Below are 19,135 nucleotides of genomic sequence, written 5' to 3' on the forward strand. Positions count from 1 at the left end.
ACCAAGTCTCCTTCTCTCCTTTCCTGCCAGAAGATACACCAAGTACTCTCCTGCCTGCTTCTCTGATCACCTTGGCTGCAGTGGTCCAGTCTTCTGGAAGCTCCTGCCGTCCACCGAGAGCCTGTATCACCTCTTCCCGAAAAGCTGCACAACACTCGTCCTGTCTCAGCTTCCACCACATGGTTCTCTTCTCTGCCTTTGTCTTCCTAATTTTCCTCCCCACCACCAGAGTCATCTTACACACCACCATCCTATGCTGTCTAGCCACACTCTCCCCTACCACTACCTTACAGTTGGTAACCTCTTTCAGATTACATCGTCTGCACAAGATGTAATCCACCTGTGTGCTTCTACCTCCGCTCTTATAGGTCACCCTATGTTCGTGCCTCTTCTGGAAAAAAGTGTTCACTACAGCCATTTGCATCCTTGTTGCAAAGTCTACCACCATCTGTCCCTCCAAGTTCCTTTCCTGGATGCCGTATTTACCCATCACTTCTTCATCACCCCTATTACCTTCACCAACATGTCCATTACAATCTGCACCAATTACGACTCTCTCTCTGACTGGGATGCTAAGAACTACATCATCTAGCTCCTTCCAGAATTTCTCTTTCACCTCTAGGTCACATCCTACCTGTGGGGCATAGCCACTAATCACATTACACATAACACCCTCAATTACAAATTTCAGCCTCATCACTCGATCTGATACTCTTTTCACCTCCAAGACATTCTTAGCCAACTCTTCTTTTAAAATAACCCCGACTCCATTTCTCTTCCCATCGACACCATGGTAAAATAATTTAAACCCTGCCCCTAAACTTCTAGCCTTACTGCCTTTCCACCTGGTCTCCTGGACACACAATATATCAACCTTTCTCCTCATCATCATGTCAACCAACTCCCGAGATTTTCCTGTCATAGTCCCAACATTCAAAGTCCCCACATTCAGTTCTAGGCTCTGTGTTTTCCTCTTCTCTTTCTGCCGAAGAACCCGCTTTCCACCTCCTCTTCTTCTTTGACTTCGACCCACAGTAGCTGAATTTCCAACGGCGCCCCGCAGGTTGATGGCGCCGGTGGCGGACGTTGTTAACCCGGGCCACGACCGATCCGGTATGGAATTCTTTGGATGAACGCTCATATTTGTTTGGCAAGGTTTTAAGCCGGATGCCCTTCCTGACGCAACCCTCTGCATTTATCCGGGCTTGGGACCGGCCTACAGTTTGCACTGACTTGTGCCACCCATAGGGCTGCATTCTCAACCCTATAGAACACTGTGATGAAATAGAGCGGAGGGCTGAGAGCCAGGCCGCACAAACGCGGTTCTGGAAAGGTTGTCATAAATTCCCATGAACACACTCCTAAACCTTGTGGAAAGCCTTTCCAGAAGAGTAAGATGTTATAACTGCAGAGGGCAGACCAATGTCATATTAAACCCTAAGGATTCAGACTGGGCTGTCACTTAAATTCATATCTCAGCCAGGGCAGATAAGCGAATAATTTTGAGTGTGTGTAAAATATATGTTTTGCATGAGGCATGAACAGATAACCAGAGGCAAATTTATGACCAGCATAGGCCTGAACATTAAAATATTTATTTAGTAAAATATTTAAAATTAACAAAACAGAACTACATAAAATTATACAATTTCAGTACCTAACTTTAAAACATTGTAGTTTTAACAAAAATGTGATAAAGCAATATGATAAATAATCTTTTTTTTGTGTACGTTTTCATTTTTCCACCCCTCCCACATAACCTTACCTTTCAAGTTGTGAAATGCATTGCTACACCAGAAAAAAAGTGCACACTTTAAATACAGATTTATTTTTTTTTAAAAAACACATACATTATTAAAAAGACACCTTGACATTTGCAACGTTTGTTAAAGAATTTGGCAAAAAAAACCAACTTTTTTTTGGCACTTTTTGGAACCAATAACGGTATGGCAACATTCTTGGTACCAGTTGCTTGGGAGCTCACAGCGAGCAGAGTCTCGTACCTCTCGACAAAAGGCTTACATTATCAACACAGCCTCTGGGGAAAATGTTCCCCAAATTTAAAAGGTCAAGGTGTCTCTTTAAGATCAGATCCACTTGTTCACCCTGCTGACTGAGTTGTGTAAACAAGTTAAGACACTGGAATGACGTACCAAGTTGGAACACTTGAAGCCAGAAACAAACACTGTGACCCATTCGGAACACGCTACTATTTACACAAGAATAAATTAATATTGCATCTTCTGGTGTTGCTTTGTGTGTATGTACGTTCTTCATCTTCAAATTTCAACTTTGCGAAGACTCAATCTGCTGAAAGAATCTCTGGGAATGAGAGGGAGGCAAAGTTTAGATTTCCTACTTCAAACAAGAGGGGAAAAAAGTAATTACTTTGGTCTGGTGCTTTGGTGAAGTGAAATGAGACAGACTGAGTGAGGTGAACGTGTTTGATTTGTCACATGCAACTTTTCGGTTTAGTTTTTATTATGAGACAAATATTAAGAAGGCTCCTTCAGAATGATGGATTTACTCATTACTAATTGTTTTGGTCAGATTTTCTTCATCCATGTTCTATACCACTTTTCCTCATTAGAGTGGGCTGGAGCCTTTCTCAGCTGACTTTAGACGAGAGGCGGTGTACACCCTTGGACTGGTCGCCAGTCAACCGCAGGGCATTTGGAAAGTATTCAGAGCTCTTCACTTTTTCCACATTTTGTTATGTTCAAATGGAGTATTCTTTTCTCCTCCAAAAGTGTACACACAAAACTATAATAATCTGAAAATATTTTTTTTTTTTTTTTTTTTTTTTAAGGAAATTAGTAAAACAAAAAATTAAGAAATCACCTAACAAAATACATACATGATAAAATATCAAAAAAACGAGGCATTCTGAATGCTTTCCAGATGCACTGTATAGACAAACAGTCAATTCACACTCACGTTCACACCTCTGGACAATTTAGAGACTTCAATGAACCTAGCATGCATGTTTTTGGAATGTGAGAGAAAGCTGGAGTACCCAGAAAAAACCCACGCAAATCAAACCTTGCAAACAAAAGTACAGTACGAGCGCATCTGACATGATTTTTTTGTACTTTTTATACACAGAACCCTAAGTGTACAAATGGTGCCGACACAGAACTCAACAACAAGTGGTCCAAAAGAATCAAACTACCTTCTCAAGCTGTCCGCTTGCTTCATGATTATTTTAGAGCAAAAGCAAAAACTAATTTAATTGGACATTACAAAAATACAGCGGCACCTTGAGTTACAAGAGACCCAACTTACGCGTTTTTCAAGTTACGACCTGTCGCTTAGTTGTTGGGTTTTTTTGTGTGTGGTTTGTGGAAAAATTGGACATTACGCACTAGCTTCGGATACGCCGCTGCTTAAGTGAAGAGGGGTAAAAAATAAAATAAAATAAAAATAAAAAAGGGTCACAGTCACATTCAGCCGTTTATTGAACGGGACAAACAATCAAACACAAATGCAAAAATTAGAACACTCACAAGGAGCAAGGAGGAAAAAACTGGCATTGAGATGCTTACACAGACTAACCGGCCATGTTCCTGACGTCACTCATTAAGCCACACCACATTTAAAGGCACACAACTTTAATATTTTATCCTGTTTTTATCAATAAACTACAAATGTTCTTCGTTAAAAAATTCACAAAATGTACTGGTTTTAGGGGGCTTGAACGGATTAATCGAGTTTTAATTCATTTCAATGGGGAATATTGATTTGATATACGTACAAGTATTATCTATATTTGGTTAGTTTTTAAAAAAAATAATTATTCTGAAGTACTTTATTTGAACACGTAATATTCTTTTTTTATTGACTTGGCTCTTATTTTGAAATTCACAGCCCTACTTTTATTTAGTAAATTAGAAAACACACAGTTGTGCTCATATATGTGATTACCCAGGCAGAATTTGTAAGATGGATACAATTCTTTATAGATCACATGAAGGGCCAGGCAAAACATATTGAATTTTATTTTAATGGGATTCAAATTAAACAGTCAAGCATTTCAGAAAAGCATTATTAAACAAAACATAACCATAAAGTAATGAATGATGGTTGCTGTTCATTCATCAGTCATATTTAAAAAATAAATAAATAAAATTTCACCAATTCTGCCATGGTATGTGAATTCATGAGCACAACTGTACAAAAATCCAGTCATACGTACCCCTGTCATATTGGAATGAAAGTGTAGGCTACACCTTTTTTATAACCACTAGGTGGCGGTGGCATTTTGGAATGAAAGTGTACAGATTTTTCATAACCACTACATGGCAGCATACATTTATAAAATGTGCAAGTTTTTGCCCCTAAACCCATGTATAATGCACACTATTGACAATTGTTTTGGGGTGGGGGGGTGCGCATTATACATGATAAAATTACGGTACAAGTTAAGAGCTTGGTCACGGAACGAAATAAACTCAAGGTACCACTGTATTTTGTGTGTGTGTGTGCCACTGATCGAGAGAGGAAAACTACTGTACCTGTGTGAGTTGACCTGTAGCACAGGTTTGTAAAGCTGAGGAATCTTTCTGTTGATGAGCGGCTGCAGCGCCTCCTTCAGGCGGTGGTAGTTCCTCTCCAGCTCCCTCTGGTACTCCTTCTGGTCAGGACCGATCAAACTCTTGTTCTTACGCAGGGCATCTTCACACCTAGGTGAAGGGTAGTCCAAATGCACCATAAATTGCGTGGTAAACCACACTTTGACTAAGCTGCTTGAGACTGTTTTGAGTTTGTTGATTATTCCATTGATTGATTTTCTATTAAACTTATCCTGTTCAAGGATGGAGGGGAGCTGACTTAAGGCGGCAGATGGCATATTGTCGACGGACCAAACGACTAAGTCGGGAAGTTGCACAAATTTTAACGAACCAAGTTGGAATATTGATGACTAATGACAATCCGAAAGAGCTTACTTTCTGAAATAGTTACAAAATGGCTTACTTTCACTTTAAGCTTGTGCAACTTCCCGCCTCAATCCCTTTTTTTCCCACTTTATTAAAGTCATTACAAACATAGAATGGTGGCATATACTGTCCGTCCTCAGTATATGTAAAACATACAGAGGGCTGAAATTACTTTTCAAAGAGGCCACTGGCACGTAATACAATACAAAAAAACACAAAGACACAAAACGTTTCTTCATTTCCGATGTGGATTAATGATGTTGTGTTGTGGCATTTGCAATTGTTGTGACCTGTCTCGGCCACTGTACAAAGGTGCTGGACCACTAAAATCATACCATACTTAATATAAAAATAAATAACAGGTTCCTCCAAAATTGTATTCCAACTTTTCATTTTACAAAACCTCAGATTTCTTGAGAAAATGTTACTTCAGTTTATCCTCTGCAGTGGAGGAAATAATTATTTGATCCCTCACTGGTTACTGTATGTAAGTTCACCCACTGACAGAGACAGGAGCAGCCTGTAGGTTTATGTTAACAGTGAGAGACGGAATATCTAAAATAAAATCCCAAAAATGACATTTTAAAAAAAGATAAAAATGTATTTGCATTTCATTGAGTGAAATAAGTATTTGATCCCCGAGCAAAAATAAAGAATTCTGGTTCCCGGCAGACTAGTCCTCTCACTTTAAGAAAGTACTCCGAATCTGAACTTGTTAGCTGTATGACACCTATCTCAACTTACCTGGATAAAGACACTTGTTCTCAGAATCAATCAATCAGACACCAACCTCTCCATCATGAGCAAGAACAAAGAACGTTTTAAGGACATCAGGGACAACATTGTAGATGGATTGGGCTTCAGGAACATTGGCAAGAGGCTGTTGGTGCAATAATTACAAAATGGAAGAAAAAATAAAATGACTGTTTGCAATCAATTTGACTGGCCGTGTTTGGAGGAAGAGGAACACAGACCCCAAGAACGCCATCCCCAACATCAAGCATGGAGGTGGAAGCATTATGCTTTCGGGGTGTGACAGGCCAACTTCATCACATCCAGGGAAATACTGATGGAGTCTTGTGCCGTGAAATCCTGGGTTACAACCTCCTCCTCTCAGCCAGAAAATCTAAAATGGGTCATGGACAGGACTTCCAGCATGACGATGACCCAAAGCACACAGCCAAGGAAACGAAAGTATGGCTAAAGAAGAAGCATATTAAGGTCAAGGAATGGCCTAGCCAGTCTCCGGACCTAAATGCCATAAAACAAATCTGTGGAGGGAGCTGAACCTTTGAGTTGCCAGGACACAGCCTCAAAACCTTGGATTTGGAGAGGATGTGCAAAGAGGAGTGGTCCAAAATCCCTCCCAAGATGTGTGCAAAACTGGTGATCAACTACAAGAAACATCTGACCTCTGTACAAGGGGTTCTCTCCACCAAGTCATGTTTTGATAGGAGGTCAAGAAACTTAATAATAATAATAATTAATAATTAATAATTGAAATAATTTGAATCTTTTATTTTATGTGATTTTCTACATTTTCTTTTTGATCTTCTCTTCCTCCCTGTTAAAATACACCTACTATTAAAATTATACACTGTTCATGTATGAATGTATGTTCATTTGAATTAGGGCAATTTTTATGTGTATCATACACATAAAAATTGCCCTAATTCAAATTTCCTCTCTGGGGATCAATAAAGGATTATCTTATCTAGCGTTATTAGTACTGCTGTAGTGTACGAAGGCGTATTAGGGCCACATAATAATAATAATGCTAAGAGGCAGCACGGTGGGCGATTTGTTAGCACATCTGCCTCACAGTTCTGAGGACCGGAGTTCAAATCCCGGCCCCGTGCCTGCGTGGGTTTTCTCCGGCTACTCCGGTTTCCTCCCACATCCCAAAAACATGCAGGGTAGGTTCACTGAAGACTCTTAATTGCCCATAGGTGTGAACGGTTGTTTTGTTTCTATGTGCCCTGCGATTGGCTGGCGACCAGTTCAGGGTGTACCGGGCCCGCCTCTCGCCCAAAGATAGCTGGGATAGGCTCAAGCACGCCCGCGACGCTAGTGAGAAGAAACGGAACGGAAGATGAAAATGAATGAATAATGCTAAGCGATTCAAATTTTATATTTTTTTTCAAGTATAAAGCTACGTTTTTGAGAATAAAGTTGTACTCTTATGACAGAAAGGAAGGATATTAGTGACCTTAATACAGGTACTGACATTTTTTTCTCTAAAATATCCAGTTCCATTCTTTTTTTTTTTTTTTTTTTTTAACTTTCATTTTGAAAATGATTCTTGAAAACATCAACTTAATTTTTGTAAAATTCTGACATTATTCTTTTGGTGCGTTCTTTCTTTTCAGCTTTGTAATGGTGACCTACCAGGCGGACCTATGATTGTGCGGATTTTCACTATTCGTGGCAGGGTTCTCTGACTGTCCCTATCCCCCTCTATGGGAAAACTGTAGACGTTAAATCAAAATTGGGCACTTGGACACACTGTGTAAGTTGGTCTTCCAAGTGGGCCCGTTTTTTAACGGACACCTTCGTCAACTTTGACAAATACCTACCTCTTTGTGAAGTCCTTGAAGCAGAGTCGTAGCTTATTGTGGTGTCTGTAAAGTTTTGGGTCACTGGGGATTTCGGACAGGAACACCTGTGCAACCTCCAAAGGACCCTAAAAAATACACACGTGAAACTTATTTCAAATGTTTTTGTTTTAAAGAAGCAGTTGGCTTTTTAAATTCATTTGACCAAATTATATCTTTTTAAATATTTTAAAAGTTTACCTGGTTGACAGTGGTGCCCACTGACCCCTGCAAGACCATCTGCAACATCTTGGCATCGGAAGGGTCTTGGTGGGTAGCAAAGGCAAGTTCCTGCGTCTTCTTTTGCATGTCCTCGATGGCCACTTCAATAGGAGTGGAAATAATCTAAAAAAGGCCATTAAGAGACAGCGGTTTCATACGAATGGACACAGTGAGATTGGGTGAAACATTTCGGTCTCCCGTGAACTTGTTTGATTGACCTCCTCTTTGTGGACAATGTTGATACGCGTCTTGATGTAAGGGAAGGCATGAGAGGTGGTCAGGATGGTCTTGCGTTTGAACTGCTCATGCAGATCCCCGTGGGCACGTCCATCCAGAGTGAAGGGGGTGCAGTAGACGAAACGACGCAAGTTGTAGTTCTTGTCAAAGTAGGTGATGCGGTCCTTCATCTCATACGTGTCGAAGTAGGGCTCCACGTACGTGATCTGAATGAATGCCTGAAGAAAAATGGACAAGTTCAATTGAGCTTTTTATTGTGTTTATGAATGAGCTGATGAGTGTCTAATGCCAACCTTATTTGGGTCAAGCTTGCACTTGTCTACTGGGTTGGAGTCCTTGATGACTTCTACTTGATCTTCTCCAAACTGCTCCCCGTAAAAACCCTGAGAACAAACAAAAGAAAAAGGGAACTGCTTTAATCGCCAGTTGAAAACTCAACCTTTATTCTTAACTAAAACTACTAACTATGGAAGTAGTGAGCTTTCCTCTTTGAACATGCATTTACAATGATCTCTAAGTGGCTGTGGATTAAAAAAAAAACAAAAAAAAAACTAAATACGGCATAAGTGCCTTGCCTTTGCCACTCAAAAGATACACCTGCCTAATCTCATGAGGTTTTATGAGATTGTAGTTATCTACACTCCCTCTGAAACGTATTCACAGCACTTCACTTTTTCCACACTTAGTTACAGCCTTATTCCAAACTGGAATATATAATTCCCCCCGCTTCCAAAATTCTAGATAAAACACCCCATAACAATGCAAACCATTTTTGCCATTTTATTGAAAAAACTAAAACTAAGAAATCACATGTACAAAAATACTATATTCATGTTATCATAATGGGGTTGTGAAATGTGCCAAGAGAGTTATGTGAGCATTTTGACCAAAACCATTGCCGTGCCATCCGAGTATTAAACTCACCTCCAGCCTGTGAGAGATTTCCGCCAGCTTGGTGATGGCTGGCTCTTTGTACACAAACTCCTGCTCATCCAAGTCGCCGAATTTGGAACCATAAAATCCAACTCTAAAGTACGTTCCAAACATCCTCTTCCCATCCTGCCAATAAGATGATGTATAAGTGCTACATAAAAACAAGAATGTAACCCACATCACAACATTATTTTCTGTTAATCCACGACATTCAGAAAAAGTACAAGGAGTCACCTGTGACTGTCTGGGTCCCATTACACAAAATAAACATGGAATTCATCACGATGTTGGCTCATAAGGGAAACTACAGTTACATTGGGTTGCTGTTTTTTTGTAACTGTGACATTAATTCCATCTAAAAATAAAATATACATTGTGAATCCATGTTTCCTTATACAAAAAGTAAAAATCACCTCCTCATGCAAATATTATCCATCTTGGATGATAACATTTAAATAACACCGCTTTTAACTGGATAACTGTTTTAGACAACATGTGCCAATTGATAGCTGATTGGCAGTTAAAAAAAAAAAAAAGATTTGAAACAAACAAAATAGAAATACTAACAATTACTAATGTGACCTGCTGTGTCTCGAGAATCAGGCATCCTTCACAAATCACAACTATTGACTGAATTGCTCTGAATTAAGTAACTAGTCCCTCATGATTTAAAATGCATTTCAAATTGTGACTGGTTACAATTTATGTTAAGTGTTTTCTCACTTTTATGCAGGACAATCCGGAAAATAATGTGGTCCCTTCGCTTTGCAGGGATTACGACATGTACGTTTGTTCGAAGTGTCAATGTATTTGAAGGCATCAGAACACAAACTATACTGTAATGTTAAACGTAACCACAGCCCATCAACCTCAAACCACCTGGGTGTATTTAAATCAGCAGCATATTTCAATCAAAAATAAATTCAGGAAATATCTTTTGTGTTTCATTTGTTGAAGTCAACATCAACCTATCGACTAGTTCTTGCTGAACCAGGTCCGAAGTGCAGGTAAGTGTTATGCAAGACAAAAGGGCCCATAACTCAGTATTGACCAACTAATTTCAATTACAGGCCATTAAAAGTAGTATGTGCGGCATAAGAAGCAGAAAGGCTGTTAATAAATAATAATAAATCATAAACTACATCCATTCAGGAGTACCATGTCAGTAGTAATCCAAAAAATTAAAATGTGAGAAGCCCCGAAAACAAAGAAACTTACCACAAGAAACAATTAAGTAAAGTGGGAAGGAGGGGTCGGGAACCAGGAAAATTAAAAAAAAAAAAGGAGAAAACAGAACAAATTTTAATCAGAATTAACTTCCTCCCCAAAAAATGATTAAAACAATACAAGCTAACACTGTCGTTGGCATTAGCACCAACAACAAAGTATGTTTTTTAAGAACATGAACGGATTGTGGAGGATCTAAATAAACCATGCAAAGGTAGACGGATACAAAGAAAAAAAAGTGAGAAAATAAAGCTCCACAATCTCCAAAAACACACCATGCACTGTCTGTGCCGAACCTGAAGGAATGAGTGCTCTGTCCATGCAACAAACCAGGAAAAGGTAATACTGGTAACTAAACAACGTAATAGATGGTTTAAAAGAAAAAAAAAAAAAATCTGAATAAACAGGGGTTGATTTAGTTCAAACTCATGAAAACGGAAATAATAACAACAAATCAAAATTCTCAAGGGATTAGCATTTTAGACAAACGTGAGACATTCGATGCTCTCAATCTTCACCCTGATGCCAGTTTGCATCATCAAAAGGCTTAGTCAATTATGAGTGAAAACACATGGTGGTTAAACCAGGGAGGCTGACAAAGACAATGCACTAAAATCGAGCCGTGTGTGTAAAGACAAGAGGTGGTACGACTGTGAGCGTTGTCAGCAAATGGGTGTGTTCTGGTGGACACCTCAGATGGACAGAAGATGAAGACAAGGCGAGTGCAGAGTGCGGATGTGATGCATTCAGAGACTTTTAGTGTCAAACACTGTGGCTCCCATGCACACAGCCGGTTAACGGTGTCACGTTAAAAAAAAGCCCCTCCCCCCTCGTACAACAAGAAGGGAGAGGTGAGGGGAAAACAAGGGTTTTACTGCCAGCGCAGCAAGTGTCCCTGATGGCGGCAGACAGTCGACGACGTCTGCAGATGTTAATGGTCTAGACCAGGGGTTGGCAACGCTTGGCTCCAGAGCAACACGTGGCTCTTTCATCCTCCTGCTATGGATCTTTGCCGATTTTAAAGTTAAATGCAGTGGCACTATTAAACTTCACCGAAGTTGAAGGATACACTGACAATGTCCAGGAACATCACTGCTTTCATCTTCCATTGCTGTTTACCTGTTATTGCATGGCGACTTTTTGCTAATTTACCGTAAAACTGATCAGGGCCTCATTGTATTGCACACAACAGTCACAGTTTCTTCTCTCTAAAACAAAGTGCAAAATAATTAATGCCCCGACAGTACAATAAAACACATTCAATTAACTACTGGTAACATAAACACGTGGACAAAAAGGATTAACGGTTTAGCATTGCATGGTGCAATGCATTCTGGGAACCATGCAGTTTTACTGTCACAACAACATTCATTATTTTCCAATTTGTTTTTATTTTACTTCATTTGTCTTTCAAATGTAATTCTTAATATGAAGATTATGGTGACCTAACAAAAAAATTTTTTTATTTAATTTCTGTCCCTCAAAATATGTGTCACAGCCGCCGATTTGAGACCACAGACATGAACAATACTGCAGGTATACCTGACAAGCCCCTTTAAAAGCTGCGTGACTACGGCAACGCTTAACTAGTGGCGGCGAAGTGTCGCCGCATTCCATGTGTGGATGGCACGAAAACCAAAATAAGGATGCCTACACATTGTGCTGAATATGGTTGGATACAACATCATACAATCACAATAAGGGAACTGGGAATAACCTTTCATAGGAAAGAATATTTTTGGGCTCTTTTTTAAAATTTTCTTTATCATTAGCACATGCTTTGACGTTGGGGAGAAAAAAAAAAATCTCATGAAAATCGGTGAAGAAATGCGCAAGTTATAATTAATTTTCAATATACATGCATTGCCTTTGACGGGAACGTTGCCCCCACCGACGCGTGTCGGTGTATGTATATGTGCATATGTGACATACAGTATATATATATATATATATATATATATATATATATACACACAATATACAGTGTGTTCTACATTGTTTTATGTGAAATAGTCATTTTTAATTAAAGTAGACAGCTGACTGCACGCGCCACACGCGAGAATGACGGAACACAAACAAAGACGGCATTTTTGGTTGGCTGCAGGTGGTAATTAAGTTTTGCTTTAATTTCATGAAACTGAGGAGGACTCAAACACACTGATTATTTTATTGGAACGTAAGCTTCAACCAAGCGTCTTTAAGAGTTCAAAATGGTCATGTTTCATGTAGAAATAAAATTGTGCGTCCTCTGTAGAAGTTCACTGATTTAATAAATGCAGAAGAGCGAGTACACAATAATACACAACACGTAAAAAACAAAAAAAAACGAAATATGCAGTGTTATCCTCCATTCAGATGTCAAAATGGTCTTGCGGCTCCAATGTTTTTGTTTTTCTTTCTGTGGGACACAGCTCAAATGGCTCTTTGAGTAATTAAGGTTGCCGACCCCTGGACTAGATGCACTGTATGTGAAAAGCAAAGCGAGAAACAGAAAGCCTGTGGCTAGCAAATGAAATGAGCGTGAATACAAATAAAAATGTAGAAATAAAAAAAGTATGTGAACAAAAGACGAGCAGGGCCAAGCAGGAACCATTTAACCACCTACCTCCCAGCCAGTACTCTGTGTGTAAAAGAGAGAATAGGATATGTGAACGACAGCACACTTACAACCCCTGTCCACAGTAACACTCACATATGGAGTGATGTTACAGCAACAACAGGGCACTCGGTACTGAATGCATGTCAAAGCCCTTAAATCATACAAACTTTGTTTCCCAACACATGAATGAAATAATTCATGTGAGGTACTGTATTTGCAAAACTAACACTTGAAAACTGCTGCGGGGTAACAAATTATTCATGCAATAAAACTCCCATAATATGCATTATAATGTAATGTATTTTAAACTGAGACCGGTAGCTCCCTACATAGTTAAGAGGAAAACAATTTTTTTATTTTTTATTTTTATTTTTTTAAAACACACCTTTCTGCGTAACATCATACAGTACAGTATAGATCTACTGTATCGTAAATCGATATTACAACCCTGTATTGCTGGGTTGTTGTATTCTGTATTCACTTTATCCAGCTATATCTCCAAATATGACAAGACAGTGTTTGGCTAAATAAAGAAAAGAAGGGGAAAAAAAGACAAACATGCAAAGCTGTATACATTCTAATTTATAACCCCTCTTACTGATTTGTATTATTTTATGAATTCTGTCAAGCTAAAAATGTGTAATTTTTTTTTTAATATGAACACAGAATGTCACTCTGGAAAAAGTATACCTATGTTTCATAAATCAAAGAGCAGTCTAACTTTAAATGTGCATACAGTGGCATATTTGGGAGACAATACATTCTAATACATATTTACCTGATGGACAATTTTGCCAAAGGCTTCCTGTAGTTTACCATGAATGGTGGCTAGCTTCTTTGCATCTCTGTTGGCTTCATGGACTGGGATCAGTATCTTGTAGACTTCATTCACTGCCTCATACATGCCAGCCTTACAGGAAAGAAACAAATACACTAAGAATGTTCATATAGGATTTGGGATTAAAAAATGATAATACAATTCCGAACGTGACCACTTGTATGGTAACAGATTGCAAGCATTCACACCAAAGAGAATGATGAAGCAGCTTGCTCTAAGAGTCCCACAAGGCCGAGCTCAGTGAAGTATTTTCCAGAGCAGATGCCTTCCTCATCCGGTGACACCACATCATCAGAGACAGCAGACTCCTCCAACACGTTGGATGAAATATTCTACAAGTAAAAACACACAAATGAACAAACAAAAAGAATGAAAATACTGTACAGTAAATGGTAAATGGACTGCACTTATATAGCGCTTTATCTATACTATCACAGTGCCCAAAGCACTTTACAAAGCCTCACATTCACCCATTCATACACCAATGGGCGACTGCTGCCATGCAAGGCGCTGCCAGGCCCACTGGGGGCAAATTAGGGTTCAGTGTCTAGCCCAAGGACACTGATATGCGGACAGTCGGAGCCGGGATTCGAACCAGCGACCTTTCGATCACTGGACAACCCAAGTACAGTATATACATTTAGTATGCAAAATCGGTGCCAAACATCCTAACCTGGAAGGTCACACAGCCCACAGGGAGATATTTGCGGTCCTCCAACATGCTCAGGTATTCCGCTACCAAGGCAGCACTGTGCACTAAACACTGAGCAGCTTCAGCATTGTTGTTCCTCTCCGAGTGTTTTCCGGCCATATTCTGGAGCCATGTAAGCCGCAAGTCTGGGGACGTCTGGTAACCCTTTGCAATCCTGCAGATGGATATAGATGCAGAGTTATTAAAATACTGGTGAGGACAGAACAAGGATACACTATAACTGAAAAGAGATTCCTTGAATGTGCCTCAGCTTTGTATAGTACCTGTACATAAGATCAATTAGCATTTCAGGGTCTTCCTGGTGTTCCTTCATCTTGACTGTGTCAGACAGGATCATGTGCAAGTTAAAAACAAGGTCTTGCACCTACAAAAAAGAACCAGGACATTCAAACCTGTACAAAGGTTACTTCCCAACTTTCTTCCAGGTTTACCAAAGCACAAATAAAAAAAAACTAAATAATCTCGTTTGTATTCTTAAACTGTAATGAATGATATTAACATTCTGACATCATAATCAAAACTAGACTTTACACCTATCTGTTCGGCCTGATCGGTATCGGACGATATTTAGCATTTTATGCTGATCAGCTTCAATGTCATAATTTCCCGATCCGATCAAGACATTTACTCCGCGTCGCCATCGTGCACAGTATATTTGAATGCAAAAGCTAGTTTATTTTTAGCCTTGTCGTGCGTCTTTTGACGTAGTACTGTAAATATCTGACGGCCAATAAAGTTATTTAAATAAGAAAAAAAACATGTTGACGGTGTGGGACAGACAACACGTAATGCCCGGATCAGAAAACAAGACAGATTTGCTCTCACGATTGGACTATGTCAGAATACTGCAATAAAATCTTTTATTACGATACCACCACATTCCGTTTTTTATGATCATTGGACTTTAGTGTCAACTCAAATGCGACCGGATACACTCATTACCGTGGTGACGACAACAAGAGTGGATCGTGCCGACTTGTATTATAAGAACAAAATGGGGAAAAAACGCGCTGCTGGTCACCGGTGCTCAGGAGAGGACTTTCATTTTAGGCTTGCTTGAGTTATGTTCCCATACTTTTAATATGATACGGCTCCCAAGCAGGCAACAAAACGTTATGTAGCCTAGCAAGCTAATGCCAGCACTAATGGTTGTGCGTAAACATGCAGGCGTTCTGTCAAATCATGCCCTAAAGTTTCGGTGTGGGTGAAGTAATTTAATTACAATGAAGTGGCACCCATCATTTCTGTCATGTTGTAATGTTGGTTTGACCTGACGGATTAGAATACATGACCTGACTCGAGCAGTGATTTCCAACCTTTATGGAGCCAAGGAACATATTTTACTATTGAAAAGTCTCACGGCACACCAACAAACAAAAATGTCACAAAAAGTGGATTCATTAATTACTGGATGTACTTCCTGCCATCTAATAGAAGACCATTCATTTGTTCAGCCTGTCACTATGCCTCACTGGCATAAATAGACGAACAAAGATACATTATTTATTGTAAATATAATTTTTTGAGCCATTAAGTTCACAAGTATATACAGTAAATGAACAGGTCATTTAAATAGACACATTGCTCCATCTTGTGATCGGTTATCGTTTTTTTTTTTAAACTCGCTGATCGGTGATCAGCCCCAAAAATCCTGATCGTGTAAAGCCTAATCAGTACCTGGTCTGGAAAAGTCGTTTCCCGAAGCTCAAGGTCCTCCTCTGCATAAGTAAGGATGGTCTTCAGAGAGCGACGCAGAAACTCCTCATTAAAATTCTGGGATGTTCCCACCAATGATGAAAGCGACATGGTCACCTGCATCTTCACCCGAGCGAAATTCTGAAAAAAAAAAAAAATAATGATACAATTTTTAAAAAATTTAAAAAAAGAGGGACACGGGGAAAATAATATTTTATCAAGACAACTGATATCAGATGCTGAGTAGACAGAACAAGAGTTATTAGATAATAGAGCTGAGAAAGGCCTATCAATAGTAACAAATTCATCAAAGATGTCTATCTGTTAAGTGAGGGCTTGATAGCAAACCACAACTTGCTGGCTTGCAAAAAATGTACTAACGTTGCCAATTTCAAAGTTCTGCCTCATGAGGAGGTAGAGGGAGGCGCTGGCGTGGGCCCTGATGGTGCTTATACTGCTACTGCAGCTCCTTAGCAGTCGCAAGCACAGGTCAGCACACTGCTCTGTCTCCTCTTCAAACAGCAATTCAGGAAACTAAAAAAAGGCACACACAGCCACATTGACAAAAAGCAAGGCTACAAAAACAGTAAACACTGTGGATCATAGACAACTACAGTCCCCTCCAAAAGCATTGGAACGGCAAGGTCAACTCCTTTGTTTTTGTTGTATACTGAAGACATTTGGGTTTCAGATCAAAAGAGAAATATGAGACGAAAGTTCAGAGTTCCAGCTTTCATTTCATGGTATTTACATCTAGATGTGTTAACTCAGGACAGAGCACCTTTTGTTTGAAGCCACCCACTTTTCAAGTGTGCAAAAGTATTGGAATAGACATGATTAAATTAAATTCAAGTGAATAACATTTAATATTTGGTGGCATAACCCTGACTTGCAATAGCTGCTTCAAGCCTGCGACCCATTGATTTCACCAGACTGTTGTATTCGTCATTTAAAATGGTTTTCCAGGCCTTTACTGCAGCCTCTTTCAGTTCTTGTTTGTTTCTGGGGCTTTCTCCCTTCAGTCTCCTCTTCAGGAGGTAAAATGCATGCTCTATTGGGTTAAGGTCTGGTGATTGACTTGGCCAGTCTAAGACCTACTTTTTCCCCCTGATGAAGTCCTTTGTTGTGTTGGCAGTGTGTTTTGGATCATTGTCTTATTGCATGATGGAGCTTCTCCCTATTAGATTGGATGCATTTTTCTGGAAATTGCCAGACAAAATTGTTTTGAAGACTTCAGAATTTATTCTGCTGCTACTATAATGAGTTACATCATCAATTAAGACTAGTTCCAGAAGCAGCAATGCAAGCCCAAAGCCATGACATTACCTCCATCATGCTTCATAGATGAGCTTGTGTGTTTTGGATTATAAGCAGATACTTTCTTTCTCCATACTTTCGCCTTTCCATCACTTTGACAGAGGTTAATTTTGGTCTCATCAGTCCATAAAACTTTGTTACAAAACTTTTGTGGCTCATCTCTGTACTTCTTTGCAAAATCCAATCTGGCCTTCAGATTCTTTTTGCTGAAAAGTGGTTTGCAGCTTGTGGTATGGCCTCTATTATTTCTTCTGTCGAAGTCTTCTTCGAACAGTGGATTGTGATACCGTAACCCCTGCCTTGTGGAGGTTGGCAAACCATTTTGTCTGGCAATTTAAAGAAAAATGCATCCAAACTAATCGGGAGAAGCTTCATCTTGCAACAAGACAATGACCCAAAACATAAAGGACTTCATCAGGGGGACAAAGTGGAAGGTCTTCGACTGGTCAAGTCAATCTCTGGACCTTAACCCAATAGAGCATGCATTTTACCTCCTGAAGAGGCGACTAAAGGGAGGAACCCCAAGAAACGAACAAGACTTGATAGAGGCTGGAGTAAAGGCCTGGAAAGCATTTCAAATGAAGAATTCAACAGTCTGGTGAAGTCAATGGGTCGCAGGCTTGATGCAGTTATTGCAAGTAAGGGTTATGCCACCAAATATTAAACATTACTCACTTTAAAGCAAAGCAAATTTATTTATATGGCGCATTTCATACACAAGGTAACTCAATGTGCTTCACATGATTAAAAGCATTTAAAACAAAGAAAAAAACAGCTTATAAACATTTAAAACGAAGAGAAAAAAAATAAAATTTAAATACAATTCAAACAGCGTACATTGCAACAAATATCATTTAAAAGTGGAAATACTCTAAAAAGCATGGGGGGGAAGAAGAGTTTTTAACCTGGACTTAAAAACATGCACACTTGGGGCTGACGTCACTTCTGTTGGCAACTTATTCCATTTGTGTGCAGCATAATAGCTAAATGCTGCTTCACCATGTTTACTTTAGACTCTGTGCTCCACTATTTGACCTGATCAACAAATCTCAGAGCCCTACGGAGTTTATATTCCATGAGCATTTCATTCATCTAACAGGACCTAAACCGTTTAGTGATTTATAGAGCAGTAGCATAACTTTAAAATATATTCTAAAGCATTGGAGTAATATGCTCTGACCGCTTTATTCTGGTCAGAACCCGAGCTGCAGCATTCTGAATGAGCTGCAGCTGTTTAATGCTCTTTTTAGGGAGTCCAGTCAGAAGACCATTACAATAGTCAAGTCTACTTGAGATAAAAGCATGGATGAGCTTCTCCTGGTCTGCTTGACACATGCAAGCCTTCACTCTGGATATGTTCTTCAGATGGTAGAAGGCAGTTTTAGTCATTGATTTGATATGACTGTTAAAAGTCAGGTCAGAATTTATCAGAACACCAAGGTTTCGAACTTGGTCTTTGGTTTTTAAAGAGAGTGACTCCAGGTATTTACTAACAGCAATCCTCTTTTCTTTATTGCCAAAAACAATTATCTCTGTTTTGTTGTGGTTTAATTGAAGAATACGTTGGCTCATCCAGATATTTCTCTGTTTTAGACAGTGACACAACACCTCAATTGAACTGTAGTCATCTGGAGACACTGGCAGATGTAACTGTGTGTCATCTGCATAGCTATGATAGTCAAAATTATTCATCAAAAGTTTTGATGAATTTGACCCAAAGGTAGCATATACAGGCTGAACAGGAGGGATCCAAGTACTGACCCTTGAGGGACCCCATAGGTCATTGCCATTCAATGAGGTTGAACACTTCCAATGGTTACAAAA

The 19,135-nt window shown here is 39.4% G+C and overlaps 1 protein-coding gene across 17 annotated transcripts in view; it reads right to left on the reverse strand.

Moving 5' to 3' along the window:
• Window positions 1-1,211: 1,211 nt before the first annotated feature.
• dock7 (dedicator of cytokinesis 7) overlaps window positions 1,212-19,135 on the reverse strand; it is a 92,493-nt gene continuing 74,569 nt past the window's right edge. For 6 of the 17 annotated variants that reach the window (XM_061684903.1, XM_061684907.1, XM_061684908.1 and 3 more), the window contains 14 exons: window positions 16,376-16,528; window positions 15,977-16,135; window positions 14,563-14,663; window positions 14,261-14,453; window positions 13,776-13,919; window positions 13,528-13,659; window positions 12,756-12,770; window positions 8,915-9,040; window positions 8,284-8,373; window positions 7,972-8,208; window positions 7,733-7,876; window positions 7,514-7,620; window positions 4,515-4,682; window positions 1,212-2,322 (listed from right to left, as the gene is read on the reverse strand). In XM_061684903.1, the coding sequence (XP_061540887.1) occupies window positions 2,280-2,322; window positions 4,515-4,682; window positions 7,514-7,620; window positions 7,733-7,876; window positions 7,972-8,208; window positions 8,284-8,373; window positions 8,915-9,040; window positions 12,756-12,770; window positions 13,528-13,659; window positions 13,776-13,919; window positions 14,261-14,453; window positions 14,563-14,663; window positions 15,977-16,135; window positions 16,376-16,528 (1,812 nt within the window). In that variant the 3' untranslated portion in view covers window positions 1,212-2,279. Of the gene's footprint in view, window positions 2,323-4,514; window positions 4,683-7,513; window positions 7,621-7,732; window positions 7,877-7,971; window positions 8,209-8,283; window positions 8,374-8,914; window positions 9,050-12,755; window positions 12,771-13,527; window positions 13,660-13,775; window positions 13,920-14,260; window positions 14,454-14,562; window positions 14,664-15,976; window positions 16,136-16,375; window positions 16,529-19,135 lie in introns of all 17 variants that reach the window. The other 11 variants (XM_061684900.1, XM_061684896.1, XM_061684906.1 and 8 more) reach the window with 2 other exon arrangements.

The sequence above is a fragment of the Phycodurus eques genome, chromosome 8, assembly GCF_024500275.1.
Source record: "Phycodurus eques isolate BA_2022a chromosome 8, UOR_Pequ_1.1, whole genome shotgun sequence".
Taxonomy (NCBI): Eukaryota; Metazoa; Chordata; class Actinopteri; order Syngnathiformes; family Syngnathidae; genus Phycodurus; species Phycodurus eques.